The following is a 26627-nucleotide window of genomic DNA, read 5'->3' as shown; positions in this document are numbered from 1 at the left end:
ACTAAGGGTTTATAACTTAGGTTAGTACTGAGTACGGGTGTGACCTAGCCTTTGGGAAAGGTAAGATAAAAAATAATAAACAAAAGAGAAGAATACAAAACATATTACAACCAGAAACATGGGATTAAACACATCAAGTTAAAGGTTGGACAGTGGATTAGAATGAAAATACCAGGCATAGTTTCCAAGAGAGTTAGGGGCTCATAACGATGGCGGAGGGACCGCCATCCAGCGGTGGTGGTCCCTCCGCCATTTGACTCACATTTCCCCCGCCACATTAGGATGGTGGGGGGAACCGCATTGTGACCGCGGCAGTCACAAAGACCGCCCTCCACGCTTCAGCCCCAGCAATCGTCACGATTGCCTGGCGGAGCGGTCAGCAAGGTTGTAATGGCAGCAGTGCCTAGCAGGTACCGCCCGCCAGAATACAATGCTGGTGGGCGGTACCTGGTATCTGTAATGGGTGAAACCGCCATGGAAAGGCTGGGGGAGGCTGGGTTCTGGGCCCGTTGTGGGCCCCCTTTGTTTGGGGGGAGGGTGTACGTGCACTGGGGGGGTACCCATGGTACCTGCTTTCATTTCCATGCACAAGGTGGCATGTGCCTGCCACGTTGTGCATAGAAATGCACTACGTGGCTTTGTTGCATTGCAATCGGTGCTGCAGCCAGCAGCACCATTTACAATGATCATGGCCCTGGATGCACCCGCCATAGTGGCGGGCACATCCTAATACACCCAGCGGTACCGCCACCTTACCGGCGGCGGTCCCAGCACCGCAACGCAGTCCGCCCGCCATCTTACTAAGCTCCTAAGTTCCTATTTTGAACCTAAACGCCTGAAACAAGTGTTAAATAATGCGGTCAGATTAGTAGGTAAGGTGTAGATATTAAAGAGAGTAGCTGTGATTTCTAAACAAAGTAGAAATGACAGAGAAACAAAATGGTAGGACACACAATCTTGAAGAAGATATAGTAACTACTGAGCACCAAGAGAGTGTTGTGAACAATGAAAAAACACTGAGGGGTAAACTAGTGTAAGATTAGTCAAGTGGTGGTGAAGGTAACCTGGAGCAAGAAGATAGTGGAATTGATTTAAATTCCATTAATGTGCCTTCTACTAACAAATTGACTAGAAGACAAATGAGATAAATTAAGCGTTCTGTGAAGTTAGGTGATTATCTTTGTATTTAATTAATTAAGCTAGATTGCATACCTGTTTTTTCCCATAGGCTATATGGTGAATTTCACTATATAAGATGTCTCAATGCAATGATTATACTTTCAAATGTGATTTATATAAGGGATTTTAATTGTGTTTAATGGGGGGAGATGCGTAGAGGCGATGTAAAGGAAGTAATGACATCAAAAGAACATGGAATCTGGAAGTTAGAATCTGATAAATGACAGTCTGGAAAATCAGTTGCTTGGAAGATACAGAGTGATTGGTCGCATAATAAAGGAGCTTATTTAACTTCCATTTGTATCGCACTTTACCACAATGTCCATGTATAAACAGGTGTTATATTAACAAATGTAATGGTATTTATTGCTAAGAACTTTTCATGCTTAATAATTAAATCTGCTAACATTGGCTTTATAATTATGTCTTCTTTTTTGTAGTTCCTTATTCTTATAATGACTTGAAGCCAGTTAGTTTGGAGCCTCTAAACAAAGAAAAAAGTACGGCAGAAAAAAAAAAAGCTAAAAACCCTCAAACATTTCATAATTTATTTTTATTCTCACTAGAATTATTTTGCGTACCTCCTAGGATTACAGAATCGGTATTGTGGTTAGAATAAAAAATAACAAAACACTTTTTTCATTCAGTTTCAGTTTTTCCTTTAATTCTGGATATTTCCAACATCATCTGTGGCAGAATCAAAATCAACGTAACAACGGGCATCTAACAAAGTTGACAAATAAATAAGAGCATCTTTTTTGTCACAATAAATACATTTTACCTTGTTCAATATATACAAACATAGTCAATAAAATAAATAAATAAACCATAGAAGAATAAATACATTTCATAAATAAATAACAGAAGTGCCCTCTAAAAAAAGAGCAACTTGCATTACATATATAAAGCACTTCACTTTTCAATAACCTGCGTTGTTTGCATATGAGAACAAAACTTCTGTTGGGATGAGGGGCATCAAAAGCAAAGACGTAATACTTCTAGACGTTCCAAAAATAAATCTACTATTAAATTATTGTTTCTCTAGAAGCACAGAAAGATTTGGAATGCACTATTATCTTGATCCATCTTAACCCTTTTTCAAAAGGTATCTCAAAAATATCTTCTTTCACAGACATGATTATAAATGCCCCACACTATCCTTGTCAAGCTGATCAGATGTCGCTGAATTCTATGGTTAGGACACCATTTTTTCACTTTACTGTACCAGCCTCTACCTTTGTTAACAACCTTGCACTACTTACTCTTGGGCACCAATGACACTATACAAAAAACAAGAAAATAAAGAAATAAATAGTAAGCCCTTTTCGATTGACATCGCAGCAGTGCAGGATTGCCCAGTTAAGAGAGAAAAGCTGTGTACGCCACATGTTCCTCTGAAAGGCATTATGGTTTAATACTAAAACTACAAACACAAGAATTCACCTGAGCTCAGCCATCATGGCAGCACCCAGTTCAAGAGCATGGTCAAATCATGATCACTCTTGGTTTGACCATGAAATATGAAGATTGGCCAGTGACCATGAAAACATGACAGGTTTGAACAATAGTTGACCCTAATAATGAGCTCATTAGGGAATCTTGGTTCCTCCAGGTTGATTAGATCTCCCTTGTCTGAATGTGTCTCAACCTACAAGTACTGACCAAAATAAAGAAAGGCATGCATTACAATGGTGTACTGATCTGCAACCCCTCCATTAGCATACATCACATTAGTCTGAAGTCCAATATGGACCTTTGCTCTGGCTATAATGTATTTAATTAATACATTCTCAGTTTAACTGGAGTCATTTCATGTGGCACAATAATTAAGGGATGATCTTTTGACCTCATGGGCAGTGTCTGTTGAAGTAAGCTTGACCTTCCTCCAACCACTCCAGCATAGACCATCCCAGGAGTACAAAATAATGGCACAGTGGTCTGTTATGAACCTTCCAATGGACTCTGGAATATCATGCCTTATCCCAGTAGTTCTCATAGTCATTGGAACGATGTCCTTCTCAAGAGTGCTGTATAGCGAGAAGAGAAAACAATGGTCCAGATCTATTAACACTTTGCACTGGATTTATGTTACTTTTGTAATGTAAACCTTATGTAAAGTGGTATGTTTCTATTTACTTTCCGACGCAAATCAGGATTTGTAACACAAGTTAGCGATATTTGATACTTTCCACTGCTTTGCATCAAGGGGGTGTTCCTTGAGTGATATATGGGCTTTACCATGCAGCCACCCAGTTGTTGTTATTCAAATCCCCATCTACCAAGAATAGTAGACCGGAATTTGCACCAAAACCTCAAGCCTTCTTGAGCCAGACACAACTGTGGAGAATTGTTTTCACTTCTCCATACTTTTCAAACATTACGTGTGACGCATTGTACAGCACACACACAAAGTGGTAAAAGTAATACAGCTTAGCTATTGTACTGGAGGGCTCCACTTCCAGTACAGAATGTATGCTTCACATCATGCGCACACTTCTGCACCATGGAGCAAGAGTATGTGCGTTGGCACATGGCAGCCTCAAATGCGCTAGCGCTAGAAAGAGAAAAACAACACAATATCTTAGTAGATATGTCACTGGGTTTCACTCTCCCTTTCATGCAATGCAGTACAAGAACTTTGGTTTCTATGCTTCGTTGCCTCACATTTCAGTAAACTTCTCCCAATGTGTTCAAGGCTGCTGAGCCCAAATTTAGAATTATGCCCGACAAGGGCATGGTGTGCATGGGGTACACCCAAGATAAAATCTATGAGGTGCATATAAGATGACATGCTCTCCTCTCTTTTAATTGACTGTCTCTCGATGGTAGTGTCCCTAGTATGTGCGGGTGGGGACGATTTGTGAATGATGAGCCAATGGAGGTTTACCAGAAGATCACAGCTTCTCTTGACCTAATCCAAGACATGTCCATAGTGACTGGCCTCAGACTGAGTGTTGAATGGGTCATCCGACTCTACATCTAGGATCCTCTTTCTCAGACCCTCGAAAGGGTCGCTGCTCACAAACATCTCCTCAAGCGGGATGGTGTTCTGCATCGGAAGGAACTGCGTGAGGGGCGGCCCTTTTGATGCCTTTAAAGCCAATGAGGCTAGATGCTTTTCAGAGAAGTACAGGACATGGCCATCCTTCAGAGGAACTTCCCGGAAGTTGCAGTCTTCTTCTTTGTAGGCCTCCTGCAAAAAGAGAGAACATGCAAAGAATTAGGGAAGGTAACTGGTGCAGCACATTGCATAGAAGAAGCCAGCGTAAACTTCTAAATTTTTCTTTTTTTTTAAATCACAAATTTGGAATGGTTGAACAGTACCTGACTTCGGGGCAGGGGGGAATTGCACAAAATTCCGAATTTGTTGTCTTTTTTTCAAAATAAATTACTTTACTGGTAAATTGAATTTTGAACATTATTGTTCTTAATGAAAAATGACATCATTTTGATATGCCTTTTTAGTTTTCATGACTTTCCCCAAAAATTATTTTTTAGAACTCTTAAATATACAATCTGAGGATTTTGTTTGTTAAATGCTCATATTTGTTCAAACCGTTTCCTTCTGCAGGTAGAATGCTCGAAAGTATGTTGCTAAGAATAGACGACATTTGATAACAAAGTGAAGACCGAACAAGAACGAACAATTATTATTTCTGTAGTAGTCAAAGCTCACTCAGATCAAGTGCAGCTCTGACATTTAAAAATGATTTTTTATAATGCTATTATATGTTTTCGCTGTTGCGGAAAATATATGATGATGATGGGAGGTGACAAATTAGAAACTGACAAAACCTGATTACTTAGACATGATAGTTTAGTGAGCAGAGCACCTTCTGAAAATATAGAAGTATAAATGCTCACAATTGGCTATCATTTTCAAGCCTTTAGGATTTTGTCGGCAAGCACAGCCCAAACTATTATATTTATTTTTTCTGGCTAGAGTTATCTTGTTTCCATACTCCAACTTACATTGTATATTTATGTTTTTCTTTTTGGGAGCAGATTATTAGGTTTTATAATGTGTCCTTGGGATTGTGACTGGATCTGCAACATACATACTAGCCTGAGACTTCGGGCATATGGACCAGTTTAGACCCAAAGTTCGAATTTCCCTCTGAACACAAAAGCGGCAGATTTACTAAGGGCTTGTCCTAGTGCTGCTTCCAAACCCCTTTTGCGGTACTCCTCTGCTAATGTAAGCAAGGAGGAGTGTCGGTCCGGCCAGTGCAAAAACCTTATGGTTTGGGGAAAAACTCAATTTACTAAAATAAAGTGATCTGGCTTTGTCAATCAATCAATCAATCAATCAATCAATCAATCAGGTTTTTGTAAAGTGCACTACTCACCCGTTAGGGTCTCAAGGCCCTTGGGGGTGGGTGTGAGCAGCTTTGTTGGGGTCAATAAAAGAGCCAGGTCTTGAGGTAATTCCTGAATTGGTGCAGTGTAGGGCTTCGCCAAAGTTGAAGGGGGAGGTCGTTCCAGGTCTTGGCTGCGAGGTAGGAGAAGGACCTTCCACCTTCTCTGGTCCTGTTGAAGCGTGAGACGGTGGCTAGGGAGAGGTTGGCTGAGCTGAGGTTTCTCTTGGGAGCTTGGAAGGAGATGTGGTCATTGAGATATTGGGGTCCAGTGTTGTGGAGGGCCTTGCAGGCGTGCGTGAGCAGCTTGAAAGTTATTCTTCTTTTGATGGGGAGCCAGTGGAGGTTGCAGAGGTGTTGGGTGATGCGGTTGTGCCGTGGGACATGGAGGATTAGTTTGGCTGTGGCGTTCTGGATGGGCTGGAGTTTGCGGTGTTTGTTTTTTGTTGATTCCGGCATAGAGGACATTGCCGTAATCCAGTATGCTGGTGACGAGTGCTGGGCGTGAGTGACCATTCTCCTGGAGTTGTGGAATCCACTTGAATGTCTTAAATAGTATGCGCAGGGTGTTGAAGCATGCGGAGGAGACGGCGTTGATCTGGGGATTCATGGTGAGTGATGAGTCTAGTATGATGCCGAGGGTACGTGTGTGGTCCGTTGGGGTGGGTGGGTTTCCGAGGGAGGTGGGCCACCAGGTGTCTTCCCATGCGGAGGGGGTGGAGCAGAGGATAGGGATTTCTTTTTTCTCTGAGTTGAGTTTCAGGCAGCTTTTCCTCATCCAGGTTGCGACGGCTTTCATACCTTCTTGGAAATTGTGTCTGGTGATGTTGGGTTCCTTGGTGAGGGAGAGGATGAGCTGGGTGTCATCAGCGTGGGAGACAACGTTGAGTGTATGGTTTCTGACGATGGTTGGAAGGGGGGCCATGTATACGTTGAAGAGGGTGGGGCTGAGGGAGCATCCTTGGGGTACTCCGTATCTAATCTTTTGTCAGTTCGGAGAGGAAGTGCGGGAGTTTTATACTCTGTGTTGTGCCTGTAAGGAATGATCGTTGCCAGTCTAGGGCCTTTCCTTGGATGCCGGCATCATGGAGATGGTGTCGAAGGCTGCTGATCCAGGAGGATGAGGGCGGTCATTTGGCCTTGGTCAAGGAGGGCGTGGATGTCATCTGTGCCGTTGAGGAGGGCGGTCTTGGTGCTGTGGTTGCAGCGGAATCTGGATTGAGAGATGTCTATGATGTTGGTTTTGATGAAGTGTGCTAGCTGGGTGTTGATGGTCTTTTCAATGACCTTGGCTGCGAAAGGGAGTAGTGAGATGGGCCTGAAGTTTTTGTGGTCCATCGGGTTAGCAGAGGGATTCTTTAGGAGGGGGTTGACTTCGGCGTGCTTCCAGTTGTCGGGGAATGTGGCGGTCTTGAGGGAGCAGTTGATGGTTTGACGCAGTTCTGGTGCGATGGTAGTGGTGGCACTGTGGAAGATGTGCAGCGGGCAGGGATCAGAAGGGGCTCTGGAGTGGATGCTCTTCATGGTTTTTAGGGTGTCTTCTATCGTGAGTGGGGTCCAGGAAAGAAGTGTCTGCTGGGTGGCGTCACTGGGGGTGAGCGTTGGGGCGGTGCAGAGGTCTTGGTCGTCGAAGTTGTCGTACAGCGTCTTGATCTTGAGGTGAAAGAAGGAGCTGAGTCTGTTGCAGAGGTTTTGAGAGGAAGGGACTTCAGCTGTTTCCCTGTTGGGTTTGGCAAATTCCTGGATGATGGCGAAGAGTTCCTTGGAGTTGGAGAAGATTCTGTCTTGTAGGAAGTTTTTCTTTGTGGATTTGATGAGTTGGTGGCGTGCCGCGGTGGCTGTTTTGCAGGCAGAGCTTGCTTCTGGAGGTTTGCTGATCCTCCATGCCTTTTCCTGTTGTCGGCAGGAGCGCTTGGATTCTTGGAGTGCTATGATGAACCAGTTAGCTTTCTTGTTTTGTCGTCTTGTGGAGTTCTGGAGGGGGGTGAGTGTGTTGGCCCAGTTGGCGAGCCAATGGTGGAGGTAGCTTGCCGCTGTGATGGTGTCTGTCGTAGTTGGAGGTGGAGTGCAGGTGTGGGCAGAGGTGAGGTGTTCTTTGGAGACTTTTCCCGGTTCTGAATGGGAGGTGGCGCACGTGCTTATGTGCGGTGGGTTTAGTGAAGGCGAAATGGATGCAGTGGTGGTGAGTCCAGAGCAGTTCTGTGGTGTGGCTGAAGAAGATGTTGTTTCCTCCTGCAAAGATGGGGTCGAGTGTGTGTCTCGCTGTGTGAGTGTGACCGGAGACAAGTTACTTCAGCCCTATGTTGGTGAGGGTCTCTAGGAGGACGGTGGTGTTGGGGTCGCTGTGGTTCTTCAGGTGGAAGTGCAGGTCTCTGAGTAGTATGTAGTCTGTTGAGGCAAGGACGTGGGGTGCGATGAGGTCAGCAATCACGTTGGTGAAAGGGGCGCGGGGGCCAGGTGGTCTGTGGGCGAGTGTTCCGCGGAGCAATGTTCTGGGGTTGGGCTGGATCTGGAAGTGCATGTGTTCCATGGGGTGAGGCATCGCCCGAGTCGGGGGTTGTCAATCGGAGGGAGCTTTTGTGGATGATGGCAAAGCCTCCTCCTGGGTGGCTGGGGTGGTCTTTTCTCAGGATCTTGTATCTGTCAGGGATGGCGGTTGCGATATCGGGTGCGGGACTGGAGTCGGCCCAGGTCTCTGTGAGGAAGGTGACGTCAGGCGTTTGAGTGCTGAGGAGGTCTCAGATTTCTACGGCATGTCTGTGCAGGGAGCTTACGTTGAGGAGGATGCAGATCAGTGATTTGTGTGTGCTGGTGTCCGGTGGGCTGGGGGCTACTGTTGGGGTCCCGAGGTAGGTGAGGGTGCAGTGGCAGTGTCGGCAGGAGATCAGGCCTTGGGTGTTGCTTGACTTCGAGAGTTGGCAGTCATTGTTGCATCCAGGGTTGAGTGCATGGAGAGTGCTGGGGTTGTAGCGACAGGGTCTTGTGGGGACCAAGATCCCTGGCGCTGGTCGAGGTCGGGTCGCGGATAGATGCAGACGGACTTTCCTTTGGTGCACCCACCATGTGCTGCTGCAGCTGCGCCGCCACACAGCGGGTACCATTAAGTAGGGGTCGGGGAGGGTGGTCAGCTGGGAGGCAGGAGCGGCAGCGACATGCTGAGGGGAGGGGCCATGGGGCAGGGCAGCAGCTGCAGGGAAGCGCAGGAAGAGGGTGCGAGGAGAGCAAGAGAGAAAAGGGGCAAAAAGAGAGAGGCAGAGAGAAAGAGGCAAAACGAGAAAAAGGCAATGTAAAAAGAGGCAGAGAGAGAGAAAAGGCAATGAAAAAGAGGCAAAAGAGAAAGGCAATGTGAAAGCAGCATAGAGAGAGAAAAGGCAATGAAAGAGAGGCAAAAGAGAAAGGCAATGGGATTGCGGCAGAGAGAGAAAGAGGCACAAAGGACACTGGACAGAGTGGAATAGCACAAGAGCAGGGTACTCTTCCACTAGACCACCAGGGATGAGGCACAGGCAGGAGCCTGCGGGTGGAGGAGAGCCTCGAAGAGCTACCTGGAAGGAGCTTAGGCTCAAGGGCAGAGCCTTAACTGTGGAGCTGTGCGGGGGAGAGCAGTGACACTGACCAAGAAGGTCAGAGGTCTTTCCCCAAGAACGAACACCCAAAAAAAGCAGGCGCAAGCAAGGGGTAAAGGCAGTATATTTATGATATACTATTGTGTGGGAGTACCCTAAACCACATATCTTACAGGTGTGGCCATTGTTGTGGTGTCTACTCCTAGCATTTCTACTAGAGGGTGTACATCTAATGCAAATCAAAGTTTGGAAGGTACAAAATCAACGTTGTACCACAGTGCACAGCTCTGCGTGATGCAGAACAGATAGACATAGATTGCATCTTCGGCAGGCTACTCTTGCTATTTTTTGCCCTTTCCACAATGCAATGCTGCTCAGTACTTCCTTGAGTGGAGGAATATGAAGTTGTGTGCATGCATATGCAAGTAGTTTTGACAAACAAACTCACAAGTGGAGTTACCTGAAGGGGGTATGTTTTGTGGCAACTGGAATTAAGTATAAGAAGAGCTAATGGAATTAAGTATAAAAAGAGCTACTCATTCTACGCATTCTAGATTGTTGTTCTTTGGCGACTTTAATCTCTGGGAGACAGGGGGCTTAGGGAATCATCTGCAAGCCCTGAGTAATACCTGTGAGAACTGCGGCTTTCACCAGCTTATTCAAAGACCTACTCACAAGGGAGGACATATGCTCGACCCCGTTTTTGCTAAACAGTCTGAAACAGAGGTACTCAGCATATTACCGCTAAACTGGACTGACCACTTTTTAATACAATTTAGGATGACCATACCAGGTGACAAGTCGGCGAGAAAAATTCAAACTACCTTCAGGTGGGGGAGAGATTGGGCGAAACTCTCTAAAAAGGGCATAGCCCCACTTTTTCCCAGACAAAATTTGTTTAACCCAGAGGAGGCGCCTGAGGAAAACTATAATAGATATAGTAACTCCATTAATAAAGTGCTGGAGGGTTGTGTCCCAAGAAAAAAGCTCAGGATGAGGAGAACACCTTCGGCCCCCTGGTTCAGTGAGGAGCTGAAAGCGCTGCGCTTAGATCGCTGACAGGCTGAAAGAAGCTGGCGCAGGTCGTACCTAGAAATATATAAGAAAGCTCTAAAATTAAAACATGCTCAATACAAACAGGCTATCAGGGAGGCCAAATCGCAATTCTATGCCAGTTCCATTCTGCAGGCTTCCAATGGATCTAAGGCTCTCTTTAACATTGTAAGGGATCTCAGTAACCCCGGGTGTTTGGCTAACAGAGTCCAGCCATCACAAAATCTGTGCAACGAAGTCGCCACTTTTTTTATCGATAAAGTCACTAAAATCGTGGGTGGGTTTGATCAGAATGCCATCGAAATTCCTCTTATTAATGAAGACATCAGGAGGGACACTTCTCTGAAATATTTTCAACCCCCCACGGAGGACTCCTTTAACAACATAGCTCGGGAGATTTCGTCCGGGTCGCCCCTCGATCCCCTCCCACACAAGATCTGGAAGGAGTATGGCCCTGACCTATTCTCGGGTTTGTGGCAAATTTGCTGTCAATCCCTGAATGAAGGAGTGGTACCAATCTGCTGGAAGCAGGCGATAGTCACCCCCTTACTGAAAAAACGTCCTTAGATCCATTCGACACTGTTAGTCATGCGGTTCTGCTGGCAAGACTGGAAGGTTTGGGGGTGACGGGCCGTGCCCTGAAATGGCTACAGTCTTATCTGGCTGACCGACAACAGGCAGTCACCTTGACGCCGTTTGTCTCCCCTTGGTCCCCGGTATGCCATGGAGTACCCCAGGGCTCGGCAATTAGTCCGATTCTTTTCAATGTCTACTTAGGGCCCTTGATCCCCATAAGAAAATCTTATGGAATTGAAGTGGTAAACTATGCGGATGATATTCAACTGCTGTTCTCCACTGAGGGAGAGCACGCAGTTTCCTTGAGCTCTTTCCAGGCATGTATGGGGCAGGTCTCAGACTGGTTGAAGGCCAATTCGTTACAGCTGAATACTGGAAAACGGAGCTATTGCACTGCTGTGCAGCAAAAATGTCCAAACATCTTATGGGCGGGTTCAGGCTTAGGCCAGAGGACGCCCCCATAGCTGCAGCAAAAACAGTTCGCAATCTGGGGGTCATGATGGACGAGGACCTTCAGATGCAATCTCAGGCCAACAAAACAATCAGCACCTGTATCTCCTTGATGAGAGCTCTTCGCCAAATTCTTCCGCTACTTCCAAGCGAGACCAGGTCCTTCGTGGTCCAGAGCGTGATTTTGAGCAGACTGGACTACTGTAACTCCCTGTACTTGGGTGCCCCCCCCCAATATATTGTGCAGGGACTGCAAAGAGTGCAGTCTATGGCAGCTAAACTAGCCCTCAGGAGACAGCGTGATTCATCAGTGACGCTGGCATTGAGGGACTTACATTGGCGCCTGTTAAAGACAGAATCAGTTTTAAGTCCCTGGTCACGGTCTATAAAGCCCTACATAATATAGGCCCGCTACCTATACGAGAGCGATTCTCCTGGTATGAACCAAAAAGACTTCTTCGGTCCACCAGCCAAAGCCTTTGCTAGAGTAAAACTTGCAAGGATGGGAGGAAGGGCCTTCGGCACGGCGGCAGCACGCCTCTGGAATAAGATTCCCCAAGCTTGGAGACAGGCCGAATCTTTGCTGGGCTTTAGGAAAGATCTTAAGACCTGGCTATTCGCCAGGAATAGGTAGCAACGCCTCTGACTAGCGGCTATTCGTTCTATTTACTTCATGTCATTACGGTCTCCAAGCGCCAGGATACCCGTGGGGTGGCAGAAACGCTATACAAAAACCTATACAATACAATACAATACAATACAATTATGTTGCAACAGAAGACACCCTTATGTCTAAGTGATGTTGCAAGAAAATGCAAATTATGGAGCATGATGCAGCACATTATGCGGCACAATCATTGTCTTGTCATTTTAACACATTAATTGTGTATGGACATTTGTTATATCTCATTAGTACCAGTTTTACTTCTGACCATAGTTATCAGCAACTGAAAGTTGACCAATTAACCTTTTAAAATGGTTTGACACTGAGCAGCACCGTGTGTGATGTTTTTGGTTACTTTTGATCGATTTGAGTTAGGAAAACTATACAAATTATAAATCAGATGGTTGATTATATGGCAAGTAAGGTAAATCCATAATTATGCAGAAAACACCACTGCTGCAGAATTAAACAATTCCAGTGGCCGGGTGTATAAGTGTGATTCTAAAAGTGATCAGTTGCTAACCTATTGGTATTTGATTTTGTCGTGGTTGTGTGAATGCAGAAACATTTAGTGAACTGGTCCAGGGTTAGGAAGACCTGTTGGCAGATGCTAAGCAGGCATGAAGGCTTCTTAGTGAGCTATCAATGCCTGCCCACCCTGTGTGCACCACATATTTTGGATTGGCTGGTCAAAATTGATCTTCTACTGAGCCATGAGAAATAATTTTGAATTATAGACCACTGCCAAGGGCTACATCAGTTGGCAAATGCCTGAGGTGGAGGCAACTGGCACACCCTGAGGTTGAAAAACTATAAATCAGAACATTCCACCCGCAGAAGAGGGAATGTTTTAAATTAAATAGAAAAACAGAAAGTGAAACATTGGAATGTTGGAGCGAAATGCTTACGTAAGTTGTTTTTGGCCAATTACTACTCACTGTCTTCAGTGGAGCTCTCAACATTCAAATGTTCTCATTGACCTTCGTCCACAGGAGTTGGAAGGGAGCCACTTGGCCATTAAGCTCTCTGTGTTGAAGCACTGATATTCCCCAGTCATAGCAGAGATATTGCTTTTTGTGATTTTCCTACAGCTGGATAAACCTCTGTCAGCACTTTAACTCCAGTTCATAACTCTTCCTTCCTTTGTCCTCACCAGCAATGCACAGCCAAATGCGGCAGAGCAAACGAGTTCTGCATGAGCTCACACTATGTTAATAGCTGATAAGTAACTCCCAATTTATATCACACTTTTAGCCAGCACTTGCTTCATGGTTAATCATTCCTAGCATTCTGGGAACTGCATTTTCACTTTTTGTATGTACGGGCAGCAAGCCCCAACAATGAAAGTGCTCTTCGCTTGAATTTGAGAATTGCGCATGACATAAGGCTTCTCTCAAGTTATTACCCGGAGGATTGTCTAACTAGAAAGATATTATCTACTGCTTGACTTGGAAATCAGGTCTGTGTCAGAAGAAACACACAGAACTGTACAACTAACCACGAACAACAATGTATACAAGCGAAAATTCCAAAAGAACACATTAGATAAAACACCATGCATAAATCTCACCCTGCACCGCATGATGTGGGGTTGGGCTCTAGGCGCTCACAGCATTCCCCCCCTTAATATGCCATGCAGTACCATCCAACAGAGGACGGCCCGGACGAACCTACAACTAGATGCACTATCATGGTACCTAACAACACTTGCCACCAAGCAACAACACACGAGGATCCCTAGCCACTGGACAATGTCCCTGTCTATCAATCTGAAGATCCATAAGCTTTCGCCAAAGCCTTCTGACCTGAACCCTTGAACATTCAAATCACAACCCACAGCTCAACGAATACTACAGTCACCGAAGCGATAATATGACAATAATGCACCACCGTACACACATCATCAGAAGCTGAAGGAGACTTCTGCTTGCTATGGAAACCCTGGAACCATCTGGGAAATCACCAGACTCCTGAAAGTGCTACCCAGCCAGACCATTAGCAGAATATGAGATATACAGAAGGTAATAACGCATTACATACAAGGTTTTGCTAGGTGGCCCAGAGCTCCATGACATGTCATGGGCCCAGAGGCTTTATACAACACCAGAGTATGCAGTTTCAGGCAGTTTTCTCCATCTGACTCCATAGTATGAAGGTCATCTTATCCAGTCTTTGATATTTATTCAACAGAACTTTTCTTTATACGACTCGCAGTTGCTTAGTTTGGGTCGAAACACCTGGCATTCTTCGTACTGTCAGCTGACTAGCCAGAACTGGCGGAATGTGGCGCTTATGAATTCGAGCCACTGAGAAGTTATGCTCTCTGAAAAAAGCTAAATATTTTTTCAAACATGGAGGCAGTGCTTAATTTGTTAAAGAATAAGTGCAACATTATGCTCAAACGTCCAAGGCTGCTATTGCCAAAATTTGGGGTTACCGAATACAAACAGTGTATAGTCTTGATTCCACTTCATGCCTCTTTCACCCATCAGCTAACACTCCCTGCACAATTATTGAACTCTTATAAATAAATAATTCCTAGATGTAAAGCAGAAACTTATCACCCCCCTAAGGGTTTCAAGGCGCTGGGGGTCCTCGGGGAGATCAAGGGGCATATTTACAAGCTGGCGATAAAAAATGATCGCCGCTTTTGCGGCCGTTTTCGGCCGAAGAGTGGCGATAATTTTTATCGCCTAATTAGCAAGGCCACGCTGACGCGTGAAACCTTGCTTTAGCGTGGGGATTCCTAACGCCCAGCTTTGCATCTCTAATGAGATGCAAAGTGGGCGTTCCTGACCTAACATGACAGGAGAAATGTCGCTGAGCGACATTTCTCCTATCATCAAGTCCCACGCTATGAAGCATAGCGGCAGGAAAAGTAGTGACAACCCCTGTTATCGCTACTTTCTTTACGCCTGCTTCAGGACTGACTTAGCCATGATATCCTATGGAAGGTGGATATCATGGCTAAGTTTGTGAGTCCCTATCAGCAAGCTAACACCACATTACGTGAGATTATCGCTGGGTTTCCAGCGATAATCTCACATTAGGCAGTTAGCGTGAGGATTTTTATCGCTGAGGAGATAAGTGTTGCTAATAGCACGCTATCTCAGCGATAAAAATCCACGTTACCCGGCGATAATTATCCTCACGTTAAGAGCGCTGAGCGATAATTATCGCCGGGTGTTGCTGATATGCCCCCAAGTAAGCTATTGTCAGAGTCACATGATGCTGAGCTGAGCTGATTCCGGCATCGAACAGTGGGCACCGCGCTCCGCAGTCAGCTGCTCTGGCTCCTGCGCCACACCTCTACCAACTCTTGGGGGTTCCCTTTCATCCCTGCTACGTCCTTTCATCAAAGTTTCTCTGTCTTTCTTTTCCTCCCTTCTTTCTCCAATTTCTGCCTTTCTCTTGTTCTGGGTAAAAGTCTTAAAATGCAAAATAAGTGACGGAGCACAAAAATGGGTGCTGGCAGGCCCCACCTGCAACCGAAGGTTCAAAGTAAGGACTGCATGGAGCTGAGCTAGAAGGGCACGCAACGGCAGTGTCTGCGAATGGACTGTGCTCTCCATTGGACAGACAGAAATCAATTGGTTTCCCTGCTTGTATTTATTTCTGTATTTATTTTAAAAAACGGAAAATGCAGAAATTGGTCCTTCTTGTGAGTTTCTCTCCTAGTTTAAACTAATGAGTGAGTGGCCAACAGCTGTGCATATCGACAGCTAGAGTTAAACAAGGGATGAGGGGCTGCCTCGTGAACTTGCGTGGTGGGGCCGAACCAGGCGCCCACAGTTTTAAGACACTGCAAAGGCAGCACAGCTGGGAAACTCTGGCCAGTGGTCGCCTCTTCCTGCTTCCGAGCTGTGCCATCTGCAGGTCACGCCCACCTGAGAGAGCTACAAACTTGGGTTTCTGGGCTTTAAAAAAGGATACACACTTTACATTGTCAAGCACATGCACTTATGTTAATGGCCCCGGTGTCCCTAGAGTTTAAATAGCCACAGATGTGACCATGTCATGTTAGTGGTACAATGTTACTTTTTGCAGCTCATTTTACTCGTTATATATCATGGCTACTTAGCACACTGAAGTCCAACAGAAGTCAAAAGGCCAGAATAAATTTATGAAGTTAAATAAATGTAAAAATATACTGCGTGCAGCTATAGCCTTTCACAGAGCAAAAACAAAAAATGCCAATAGGATGATAACAATATGACGAACACAGAGTTAAATGTTAAAAAAGTAAAACATAACTTAAACCAGGAGCTCTGGTAAGGACTCACTGGCAGACAACAACAGAATGGAGTGTCAGGACTAGAGCCGGACAGACAAGCTACAACACCTGAGCACAGTACCTGAGAGTAAGGAAAGCTGACCTGACACATGAGATTTCAAACCTGGGGCCTGCACTTGATGCCCAGAGCTCTCTGCATCAGGTGCATTACCCACCAGGGCTACCTCCCTACTTCACCCCTCTTGGTCCAGGCACAGTTTCAAGGCTGGACCCGGGTGTCCTTGACACACTGCGAGCTCACCAGCCTAGAGCTCTCTGCATCAGGTGCATGACCCACCAGGGCTACCTCCCTACTTCACCCCTCTTGGTCCAGGCACAGTTTCAAGGCTGGACCCGGGTGTCCTTGACACACTGCGAGCTCACCAGCCTAGAGCTCTCTGCATCAGGTGCATGACCCACCCGGGCTTCCTCCCTGCTTGAAACCTCTTGGTCCAGGCACAGTTTGAAGGCTGGGCCCGGGTGTCCTTGACACACTGCGAGCTCACCAGCGTAGAGCTGTCTGCATCAGGTGCATGACCCACCAGGGCTACCTCCCTACTTCACCCCTCTTGGTCCAGGCACAGTTTCAAGGCTTGACCCGGGTGTCCTTGACACACTGCGAGCTCACCAGCCTAGAGCTCTCTGCATCAGGTGCATGACCCCCCCGGCTACCTCCCTGCTTCAAACCTCTTGGTCCAGGCACAGTTTCAAGGCTGGGCCCGGGTGTCCTTGACACACTGCGAGCACACCAGCCTAGAGCTCTCTGCATCAGGTGCATTACCCACCCGGGCTACCTCCCTGCTTGAAACCTCTTGGTCCAGGCACAGTTTCAAGGCTGGGCCCGGGTGTCCTTGACACACTGCGAGCTCACCAGCCTAGAGCTCTCTGCATCAGGTGCATGACCCACCCGGGCTACCTCCCTGCTTCAAACCTCTTGGTCCAGGCGCAGTTTCAAGGCTGGGCCCGGGTGTCCTTGACACACTGCGAGCTCACCAGCCATATCCCAGAATGTTATCTGGGCAGCAGTGTCCGGAATTGCCAGCTCTGCCCGGTGCAGGCCACTGCTGATAGCTAAGGGTAAAAGAGACTGAATATGGTTACATAATGTCTCGGCTGACTGATAGTGGCACCTGCGATAAGCCATGCACCCTGCGGGCAGGGCAGCTCTTGTTCTCACTGAACTTGCAAGTTCTTCTGGGGAACTAAAGCTACATAAAGACATGTTTCATGAAAAGCTCCTCGGATAAAAGTGCCACATAAACGAAAGATTAATAAAAATAGCAATTATGATGACGGTGAGGAGGATTATTACCCCCGGGTCCCTCCAGTCCTCGTTCCATTCATTACAAGTGGAAATAACCATCTCCCAAACAGAAAAGAGAACAGAGGCATGCTGGGATACCTCCCCTGCCCCCCCCCCCTCCCCTCGCCCCACTGGCAGTTCTTAACCAGTTATTACCCAGCATTCCCCCTGTTCTCAGAATGGGCGAGGGTTGTGATGGATGCGGCTGGGCGGGAGCGGGGTCTCCTGGATTCCCGTCTGACAGCCAGGCTGTCCCTGGCCGGTTTCTTTCTGCGCCTCCTGGCCTGCCGGGCTTGTTGATATTATTGCCATTATTATTAATAACATCAATGGTATTATTATTAGTTGTAGTAGGAATAATGGCTTTATAATCATTATACTCCTGGTGATCACGATCACACCTGCTCTGCTAAGTAGAAAGAGTACACCCCACATCTCTAGAGACATACAGGGAACCAGCCTGAAAGAGTACACCCCACATCTCTAGAGACATACAGGGAACCAGCCTGAAAGAGTACACCCCACATCTCTAGAGACATACAGGGAACCAGCCTGAAAGAGTACACCCCACATCTCTAGAGACATACAAGGAACCAGCCTGAAAGAGTACACCCCACATCTCTAGAGACATACAGGGAACCAGCCTGAAAGAGTACACCCCACATCTCTAGAGACATACAGGGAACCAGCCTGAAAGAGTACACCCCACATCTCTAGAGACATACAAGGAACCAGCCTGAAAGAGTACACCCCACATCTCTAGAGACATACAAGGAACCAGCCTGAAAGAGTACACCCCACATCTCTAGAGACATACAAGGAACCAGCCTGAAAGAGTACACCCCACATCTCTAGAGACATACAAGGATCCAGCCTGAAAGAGTACACCCCACATCTCTAGAGACATACAGGGAACCAGCCTGAAAGAGTACACCCCACATCCCTAGAGACATACAGGGAACCAGCCTGAAAGAGTACACCCCACATCTCTAGAGACATACAAGGAACCAGCCTGAAAGAGTACACCCACATCTCTAGAGACATACAGGGAACCAGCCTGAAAGAGTACACCCCACATCTCTAGAGACATACAGGGAACCAGCTGAAAGAGTACACCCCACATCTCTAGAGACATACAAGGAACCAGCCTGAAAGAGTACACCCCACATCTCTAGAGACATACAAGGAACCAGCCTGAAAGAGTACACCCCACATCTCTAGAGACATACAAGGAACCAGCCTGAAAGAGTACACCCCACATCTCTAGAGACATACAGGGAACCAGCCTGAAAGAGTACACCCCACATCTCTAGAGACATACAGGGAACCAGCCTGAAAGAGTACACCCCACATCTCTAGAGACATACAAGGAACCAGCCTGAAAGAGTACACCCCACATCTCTAGAGACATACAAGGAACCAGCCTGAAAGAGTACACCCCACATCTCTAGAGACATACAAGGAACCAGCCTGAAAGAGTACACCCCACATCTCTAGAGACATACAAGGATCCAGCCTGAAAGAGTACACCCCACATCTCTAGAGACATACAGGGAACCAGCCTGAAAGAGTACACCCCACATCTCTAGAGACATACAAGGAACCAGCCTGAAAGAGTACACCCCACATCTCTAGAGACATACAGGGAACCAGCCTGAAAGAGTACACCCCACATCTCTAGAGACATACAGGGAACCAGCCTGAAAGAGTACACCCCACATCTCTAGAGACATACAAGGAACCAGCCTGAAAGAGTACACCCCACATCTCTAGACATACAAGGAACCAGCCTGAAAGAGTACACCCCACATCTCTAGAGACATATAGGGAACCAGCCTGAAAGAGTACACCCCACATCTCTAGAGACATACAAGGAACCAGCCTGAAAGAGTACACCCCACATCTCTAGAGACATACAAGGAACGAGCCTGAAAGAGTACACCCCACATCTCTAGAGACATACAGGGAACCAGCCTGAAAGAGTACACCCCACATCTCTAGAGACATACAGGGAACCAGCCTGAGCGTGTTAGGAGGTCATAGTAAGTAAGGGCTACTGCGGGAGCTTTCAGTATTTTTATTTTGTGGGGGAAGACTAAAATACAGCTCAGCCTGCTTAATGTGGCTCCTACATCTATAAATGGATCCTTATAAATAGTTATATTTCTACATATTAAACAGCTACTTGAAACATTTTTTATATATTTCTCGGTCCCCTAACCTGATATTTATACAACTATAGGTGGCCTTTTATATGCAAATGCTGGATGGTGTCACATTTGCTATCTAAGACAGGGGTGCGCAAATGGATCCACATTAGAATTTCAAGATATCCAAAAAGAGTGCATAAAGTGAATCTAAACTGAAATAATGTATAAAAGCGTGCCATCCTGGAAAGCTGGCATGGGTCTTCCCCTCCTAGACCTATGTTGGATAACCCTAATCTAAGTATATACATTGAATAGGAGCTCTGTAATTCACAGAGACAGATGGGAACTAGGACAGTGTCTATCACTTCTGCCCAGAACATCAAGACACATGCAGACATGTGGATTATGATTTGTAAGCCTGGTGGCTCTAGCTTCCATCGCGGCTTCAGTCTCTGCGCGCCCAACACTTACCGAGCCATGCAGTTGGAGAGAATGGTCCATGCACAGGTAGAGGCCACTTTTCTTTCCACGGATGACCAGGATACCAGGCTTCACGGCCTTGATCTCCAGCAGACCTGTAAAGCAAGAAAGACGCCAAGGGTTGTGGTCAGAGTTTTCCGAATAATTCGAATACAATTTAACACAGGCAGATACTTCGGAAGTAACATAGATTAGCTTTTTGTGAAGTCTGGGGAGCAAAACCTGAGCCAGAACTTGAATTTGGTAGATTTGTACTAGAAATTAAAAAAAATAACAGATAATAACATTTACCAACCAATTCCTACATTTTAAAATGTACCACTATTCTTGATGAAGTTTTTGGTGAAAAAGTCACACATTGCTCTCCATGAAAAATATTTAGGAGTTTTAGTCAAAGTGTAACTGAATTCAAATTGTATCCAGGAGTCAGAGCTGATCTCCGCATTTCTGCAGCAAGAACAGCCGCAAGTTTGACCCCGAAGTTAGCATGTTTTGCATAATTAAAGGGCTGCAACTATATTTTGTCAAACGTTTTTCGATCGAAATTGCAAGGAAACAAATCTGCAGCTTGGCCAACTTTTTAATGTTTTTAACCGACGTTAGGAAGATAAAGGAGGCGAAAGTTGTTAATTTTGCACAAAGAAATACACCAGGAAGGCGCTGCGTGCACAGAGGGGCGATCTGAGTGGATTGAAGAACACTTCAAATCAAACCAGTTGATTGAGTTTGCAGGGCGCGCAAGTCACATTTTGTAATGAGAACTGCGGCAAGTGAGTTTAATCAACAATTATACAGAATATACTGTGTGTGTTACGCAACTCTCCAATCATCAAGCAGGTACAGACATGTATGTGTCTTGCGATTTGGTTACAATTCAACAGGTGTGGAACGTTGCCAAGGGGTGTGTACTGACACTTTTAATTGAAGGCAAGTTTCAAATCAGATGAAAATGTAATGAAGCGTTGAACACTCCACTGACTCTCTCCCAGGCCCATCGGCCTGGAAGGGACACCGGTTTGCTGGATAGTGTCCGTTATTCCAAATCTGTAAAATATTGTGGCATGTTAGACACATGCCTAATGCTCAACATGCCTGGGCAATGCACGAAGCATCAGGATGATTCGTGTATTGCCCAGGCATGTTGAGAATTGGGCAGGTGTCTAACATGCCACAATATTTTACAGATTTGCATCCTGAAGGATGATTCGTGTATTGCCCGGGCATGTACCCCCCCTATCTGAGCATCACAGGGGAGCAAAAGAAACTCAGAAATAGTCGACAATCACAAAATACTTAGCCCCCCCATAGCTTGAAATTGAATCCCAACCGGCTATGCCAGGGAAAGGCCTTTGACTGCATTAGACTCAGTCACAGTGGCGGAGCGTCGCCCCACTGCTCTTTTAGCAGTGCAAAAAAGTAAAGGAAAATTATCAAAACAAGACATTATTATCATTTACTTTCTATGTGGGACTCGGAGTCGGGGCAGGGCTAAGCTCACCAGAGCAGAGTGAGGAGTGGTTTGCACTTCCTAAGCACGCATGACTGTTGGGCCGCCCAAACGATAATGCACACTTAGCATGTTCTCCGCCTAGCTGTGTTGCACAGCCCGGTGGATAACATGCACAGGCTCCCAGGCACTGCCTGAGCATCCCAACAGGCCGCCTAGACCAATCATGATGTTGCTCATGCAGCGTCCTGATTGGCTGGGAGAGTTCGGGAGCCTGGGTGCTTCCGGTGCTTAGAGAAGAGGATGGAGGAGAGGCGTGTGGTAGCGGCGGAGAAGGTAGGTTTATTTTATTTATTTTTTATTACCCCACCTCACCTCCCCCGTTCCGAGGCAGCCGCCACTGATCAGTGACATATCAGGCACTGAGTGACATATGCTGGACTCTGTCCATGGACCTTCCTAGACATTTGACGTTTCTGGGATTTTGGAAAGTCTCCTGAATCCCTGTAACTCCACTCACAGCTATGAGCGAATAACCTGTGAAATAAGGCATTCGTTACATTGTCAGTCACTATACTGATACAAACCCCAAAATACAGCAGCCATTTCTATGTGCTGGGAACAGAAATCAGACCAGAAGAGTGCATCGTTTTACCTCAATGGATCCACTGCAGCTCACGATGACACCATTTGGGTTGCATGACAGAGGCACGCATGACTAAACCACGCGTGCCTCTACTACGCGGCCTCAACAACGAATGCGTCTAAACAACGCATTCCTTTATCACGCATGCCATGACCACGCAATTTTGTGGTAAAGGCATGACTGGTAAAGGATGTGTGGTAAACATCACACCCCAACCCCCTGGCCTGAGCCCTAAAGACTTTGCGGCCCATGATCCCTAAACACTACCCCAACCCCTGAACCCTAAACACTAAACCGAGCCCCCTCGAGCCCTAAATACTACCCGATCCCAAGCCCTAAACACTACCCTGAGCCCCCTTGAGCCCTAAATACTACCCGACCCCAAGCCCTAAACACAACCCAGACCCCCCTGAGTCCTAAACATTACCCTGACCCCCTGAGCCCTAAACACTACCCGACCCCCCCAAGCCCTAAAAACTACCCGACCTCCCTGACCCTAAGCACTACCCTGACCCCCCGAGCCTAAACTCTACCCCGACCGCCCATTAGCCCTAAATACTACCCTGACCTCCCTTAACACGTAAACACTACCCCGACCACCCAAGCCCTAAAAACTACCCGACCTCCCTGACCCTAAGCACAACCCTGACCCCCGAGCCTAAACTCTACCCCGACCGCCCATGAGCCCTAAACACTAACCTGACCCACCTGAGCCCTAAACCCTACCCCGACCGCCCATGAGCCCTAAACACTACCCTGACCACCCACTGAGCTCTAACAACGACCCCAACCCCCTTGAGCCCTAAAAACTACCCCATCCATTAAAATCAACCCCCTACACCACCAAAACCCATTGCGAGCCCCACATCCCTCACCGCATCCTCTCTCGACACTCCCTGTTTCTGAGCCCACCCATCCCAGCATCTAGACCGCACACTGCCTTAACCACGCGTATTTAAGGCACATCGGTCGTTAAGGCATGCGTGGTTGAGCTTGCACTGAAAATGCTCAGTGTCTGCCCGCATTGTAAAGGCCGTTTCCCCACCAGTTGTTACCCCCACAAATTCTTTCGTTCGAGCAATATGAGTCAAACATATGTTACCTACTTCTGGAGCATACAACAATACTAAATGCAGTCTATTGGACTCAGACTTGGAGAATACACAAGCCCAGGACCAGTAGACACATTTTAACAGTTTTACTGCAAACAACTCACGTCAACGAAAGAGCAACAGAATAACAGAAACAGAATTGCCAATTGGGCTGACAAAAATGTGACTAAACTTTTTTTTTTTTTAAACAGGAATGATGCTGTTTGGGTGCACCCTCTCAGGATCCTGAACGCACTTGGCACGCCCCCTGCATGGGACAGCAGCTGCTTCCTTCCCCAGCTGTACCACATGAGGATATTTCGAGAGGGGACAGAAACACCACACGGACTCAATGAAAAGGAACCTCTGGTGTTTTGGAGAGATTTGCAGAAAAGTATCACAAATCGCAAGCCAGCTTCTAAAGGTTGCAAATAAGCAGTAATCCACCAAAAATCTTTCAAATATAAAACTCAGAAATGTAAAAGAAATCTGCAAATTTTTCAAGTGAGAGCTTTTTGGCAAATTCTGATGCAGCAAAATATCATTGGTGCAAAACAATCAAGCAGAATTTGAGAGATTTTTGGTGGATTACTGCTTATTTGCTGCTGTTTAACGATAAAATAAACGTATATGTATATATATAATTTTTATTTTCATAGTGCTCAGTCAACAATACCAGGAAGACTCATTATCAACTAAAATATTCAAATCCAACAAATTCATAAGAATTCTGCCTATGTTGCCTATAAAGAAACCACTACACAACTTCCAAATCACTAGCCCTAAACCTGGAGCACTGTAACAGCAAAGCATACCTAGTCACAGCAAGTTAGGGGTTGTATAAGCAGTAAAGGTACTCACTGTATAGAGTCTGGCCCAGCGATCCGCTCACCTCACCTCCTGGGGTGATCTGCAGGTGTGTCTGGCTGTCTTCGTTAGATGCATAGAGATGTCGTAGGCGCACCTGGTCGGAGAAATTGAGGATTGGGCTTGAGTCGTGCACAGGGACAGGAAAGGCCCCCGTCGTGCGGGAAGAGACCAAGCCCATGACCAAGAAGAGAAGGTGGGACCACCCCATCAGAGGGGACTCTGCTGCGATGGACGAGGCCTCTCTCGTCATCTGAAAGGTGTGCTCGAGCAACAGAGCCTCGTGGACTTACGGGAAAAGATGCCAAAATGTAAACCACGTCCAAAAAATTTACCGGGTTTAAAAAAAAAAATCAATTAATAAATTAAAAAGTATATTCGTGATTCAAATTTTGCCTTTATGTTTCCTTATTGGCGTAGCAATGCAGCAAGGTGAAATTTTAAAAATGGATTGAAAAAAGTTCTAATAAATATACACTAATATATAAATATATGTATATAATTAATGATATAGTAGAAACCGGATTCTATTCTGAGTCTTCTTGCAGCCCTGGGTCCTGGTGATCCCGCACACAGGATAACTTGTGCCTCCACTCCCAAATAATGTTACAGGGTGAAGTATTTATACCGTCCTGTCTTCAACCCCTACCAGCCCTCCCCACCCCCTACAATCTGAGTCATCGTGACAGATATATACACAGGCACACTTTGGGCTCCATCTAACGCAAGCCGTGTTTACTTTTTTCATTGCAAACATTTTTTTCTTCTTCTAAGGTTTCCGACAAGTGACAAAAGGGAAAAGTTGAAAACTATGATGCAACTGCCGGAGGCCGTGCTGGAATGGAGGCGAAGTCACCCGGCCGGCCGGCTTATCTGCTGACTGCCGCGGGCCGGCGACTGCGATGGCGAGGGCGCTTACAGCACGTGGCTCTTTTTTTTCAGTAGTAAAGTGCTAAGGAGCCAACACTCGCTTTGAACTTCACTGACGTCGAGGGGGTCACAGTTCATCTCCCAGGGTTACCTATTGAGCTGGATTCAAAGTTAGCATCCATGGTCTGTGGAAGCAAAAGCAGACACGTGTGCTGGCAGGAGAGGCGCTGTCGCTGCTGCTGCTGCAGAGATTCGCACTGGACAGACAGACGGTGGAATTTGGCGCGTGCTAGGGAAGAATCCTGTAGTCTCCCTACAGCCCGAGGGTGGATACCAAGATAAGGTGGACAGCCTAATGGAAAAGCAGATAGTTTCTTGACTAGTTTCCACCTTTGACAGGATGGTGGGGCTGGGGTCACAACCAGATAACCGATCACTTCCTGTTCAGCCTCAATGACCCTTCAATGTAGCCTTGGGACCCTGGTTCATTATGCAAGCTCACTAGTGTAGTGAGTACAATCTCGCAGTTCAGACCCGAGTCCCAGGCGTTCTGTGCACGTGCTCTACCTTTGTTGAATCCTTGGTTAATAATCTAGGGCCAGATGTATGAAATGTCGTTTGCAATTTCCTAATAGCGAATTTTAACGATTCGCTATGAGGAAATTTCCAATTGTGACGTACAACAGTTAGCTTGACACGGTTAGCAATTTGCAGTGGGTGGCAAATGGACCTGCCCCACCAATATTGATGAGGCAAGCCACATTTTGTGGCCCATTGTGAATGGCTACAATCACAGGGATGGTGGCCTGCTGGGGTGAGCAGACCACCATGTCTGTGATTGCTTTTCAAATAAAGCAATATTTTTTGGGGGAATGCAGCCCGTTTACCTTACAGAAAAATGTGATGCATTTTAAAAATGAAAAGCTACCTTTTCAGTTTTTTAAGGGCAGGCAGTGGTCCATTGGACCACTGCCTGCCATTAGAGAATGGTGGTGCCTCCATTCACAAAGGCTTCCAGTTTGCGAAAGGGTTAACTTTAAATTGGTTATAACTGCTAATGTTTTGCGACCACATTCCAGGTTGCAAAGCATTCTTACATACCAGTACTGTTTGGGATTAGGAAGGGACGCCCTAAACACGCCCCTTCCTAATACCAAATTGCAACTGGTAAAATGCTTTGTACATCTGGCCCCTAATCTCTGGTGCAATCTACTGCAGATAAGTCTCCAGACCCTGTTTGTCGGAGCACATGTACTATTGTTGATAACCCTAAATAAATACTTTAATACCTGATCAATCATTTCAGGTCAAGATCTGTTGGCTGATGATTCTTCAATCGAGAGTCTAGACCTTATTTATCCATGATCTCCCAATTGTATAAAGAAAAGGCCCTTTCAGAGCCTTAAAAGAGCTGTTTTCCCCAAGTGAGTTTTTCAAGACTAGCACGTAACCAAATATCAGTCAATAGCAGCAAATTTAGCATCATTTGAACAGCGCAATGCAGCAATACAACTTGGCGGGGAACATAGCGGGCAACGCAGTCAGAAGCATACTGGGATCAAAATGCTGGCTGAATGGATGTTTCAAGGGGCGTAACAGGCCCCCGAGGCCCCCGTGGTGCGGGGGGGGGCCCCAACCTCCAAGGGGCCCCCTC

At 46.3% G+C, this 26627-nt stretch overlaps 1 protein-coding gene across 1 annotated transcript; it reads right to left on the bottom strand.

Annotated features, from left to right (window-relative positions):
- Positions 1-1923: 1923 nt before the first annotated feature.
- Positions 1924-24700, bottom strand: LOC146809594 (fibroblast growth factor 21-like). The gene is made up of 3 exons (XM_085614360.1): positions 24098-24700; positions 20044-20147; positions 1924-4372 (listed from the first exon to the last, which is right to left on the bottom strand). Exons 1-3 carry the CDS (start codon positions 24354-24356, stop codon positions 4091-4093), a joined length of 645 nt encoding a protein of 214 aa, XP_085470486.1. The 5' UTR covers positions 24357-24700; the 3' UTR covers positions 1924-4090.
- Positions 24701-26627: the final 1927 nt, after the last annotated feature.

Source organism: Triturus cristatus, chromosome 7 (genome assembly GCF_964204655.1).
Source record: "Triturus cristatus chromosome 7, aTriCri1.1, whole genome shotgun sequence".
Classification (NCBI taxonomy): Eukaryota; Metazoa; Chordata; class Amphibia; order Caudata; family Salamandridae; genus Triturus; species Triturus cristatus.
This window is presented reverse-complemented; position numbering and strand designations above follow the sequence as displayed.

Bases quoted from the DNA above. Each gene is read 5' to 3' on its own strand.
- LOC146809594 (XM_085614360.1), bottom strand. From the start codon at position 24,356: ATGACGAGAGAGGCCTCGTCCATCGCAGCAGAGTCCCCTCTGATGGGG. The intron at 20,148-24,097 runs GTGAGTACCTTT...CTTGCTTTACAG, and splicing joins GCTGGGCCAGACTCTATACA to GTCTGCTGGAGATCAAGGCC. The intron at 4,373-20,043 runs GTAAGTGTTGGG...CTCTTTTTGCAG, and splicing joins CTCTCCAACTGCATGGCTCG to GAGGCCTACAAAGAAGAAGA.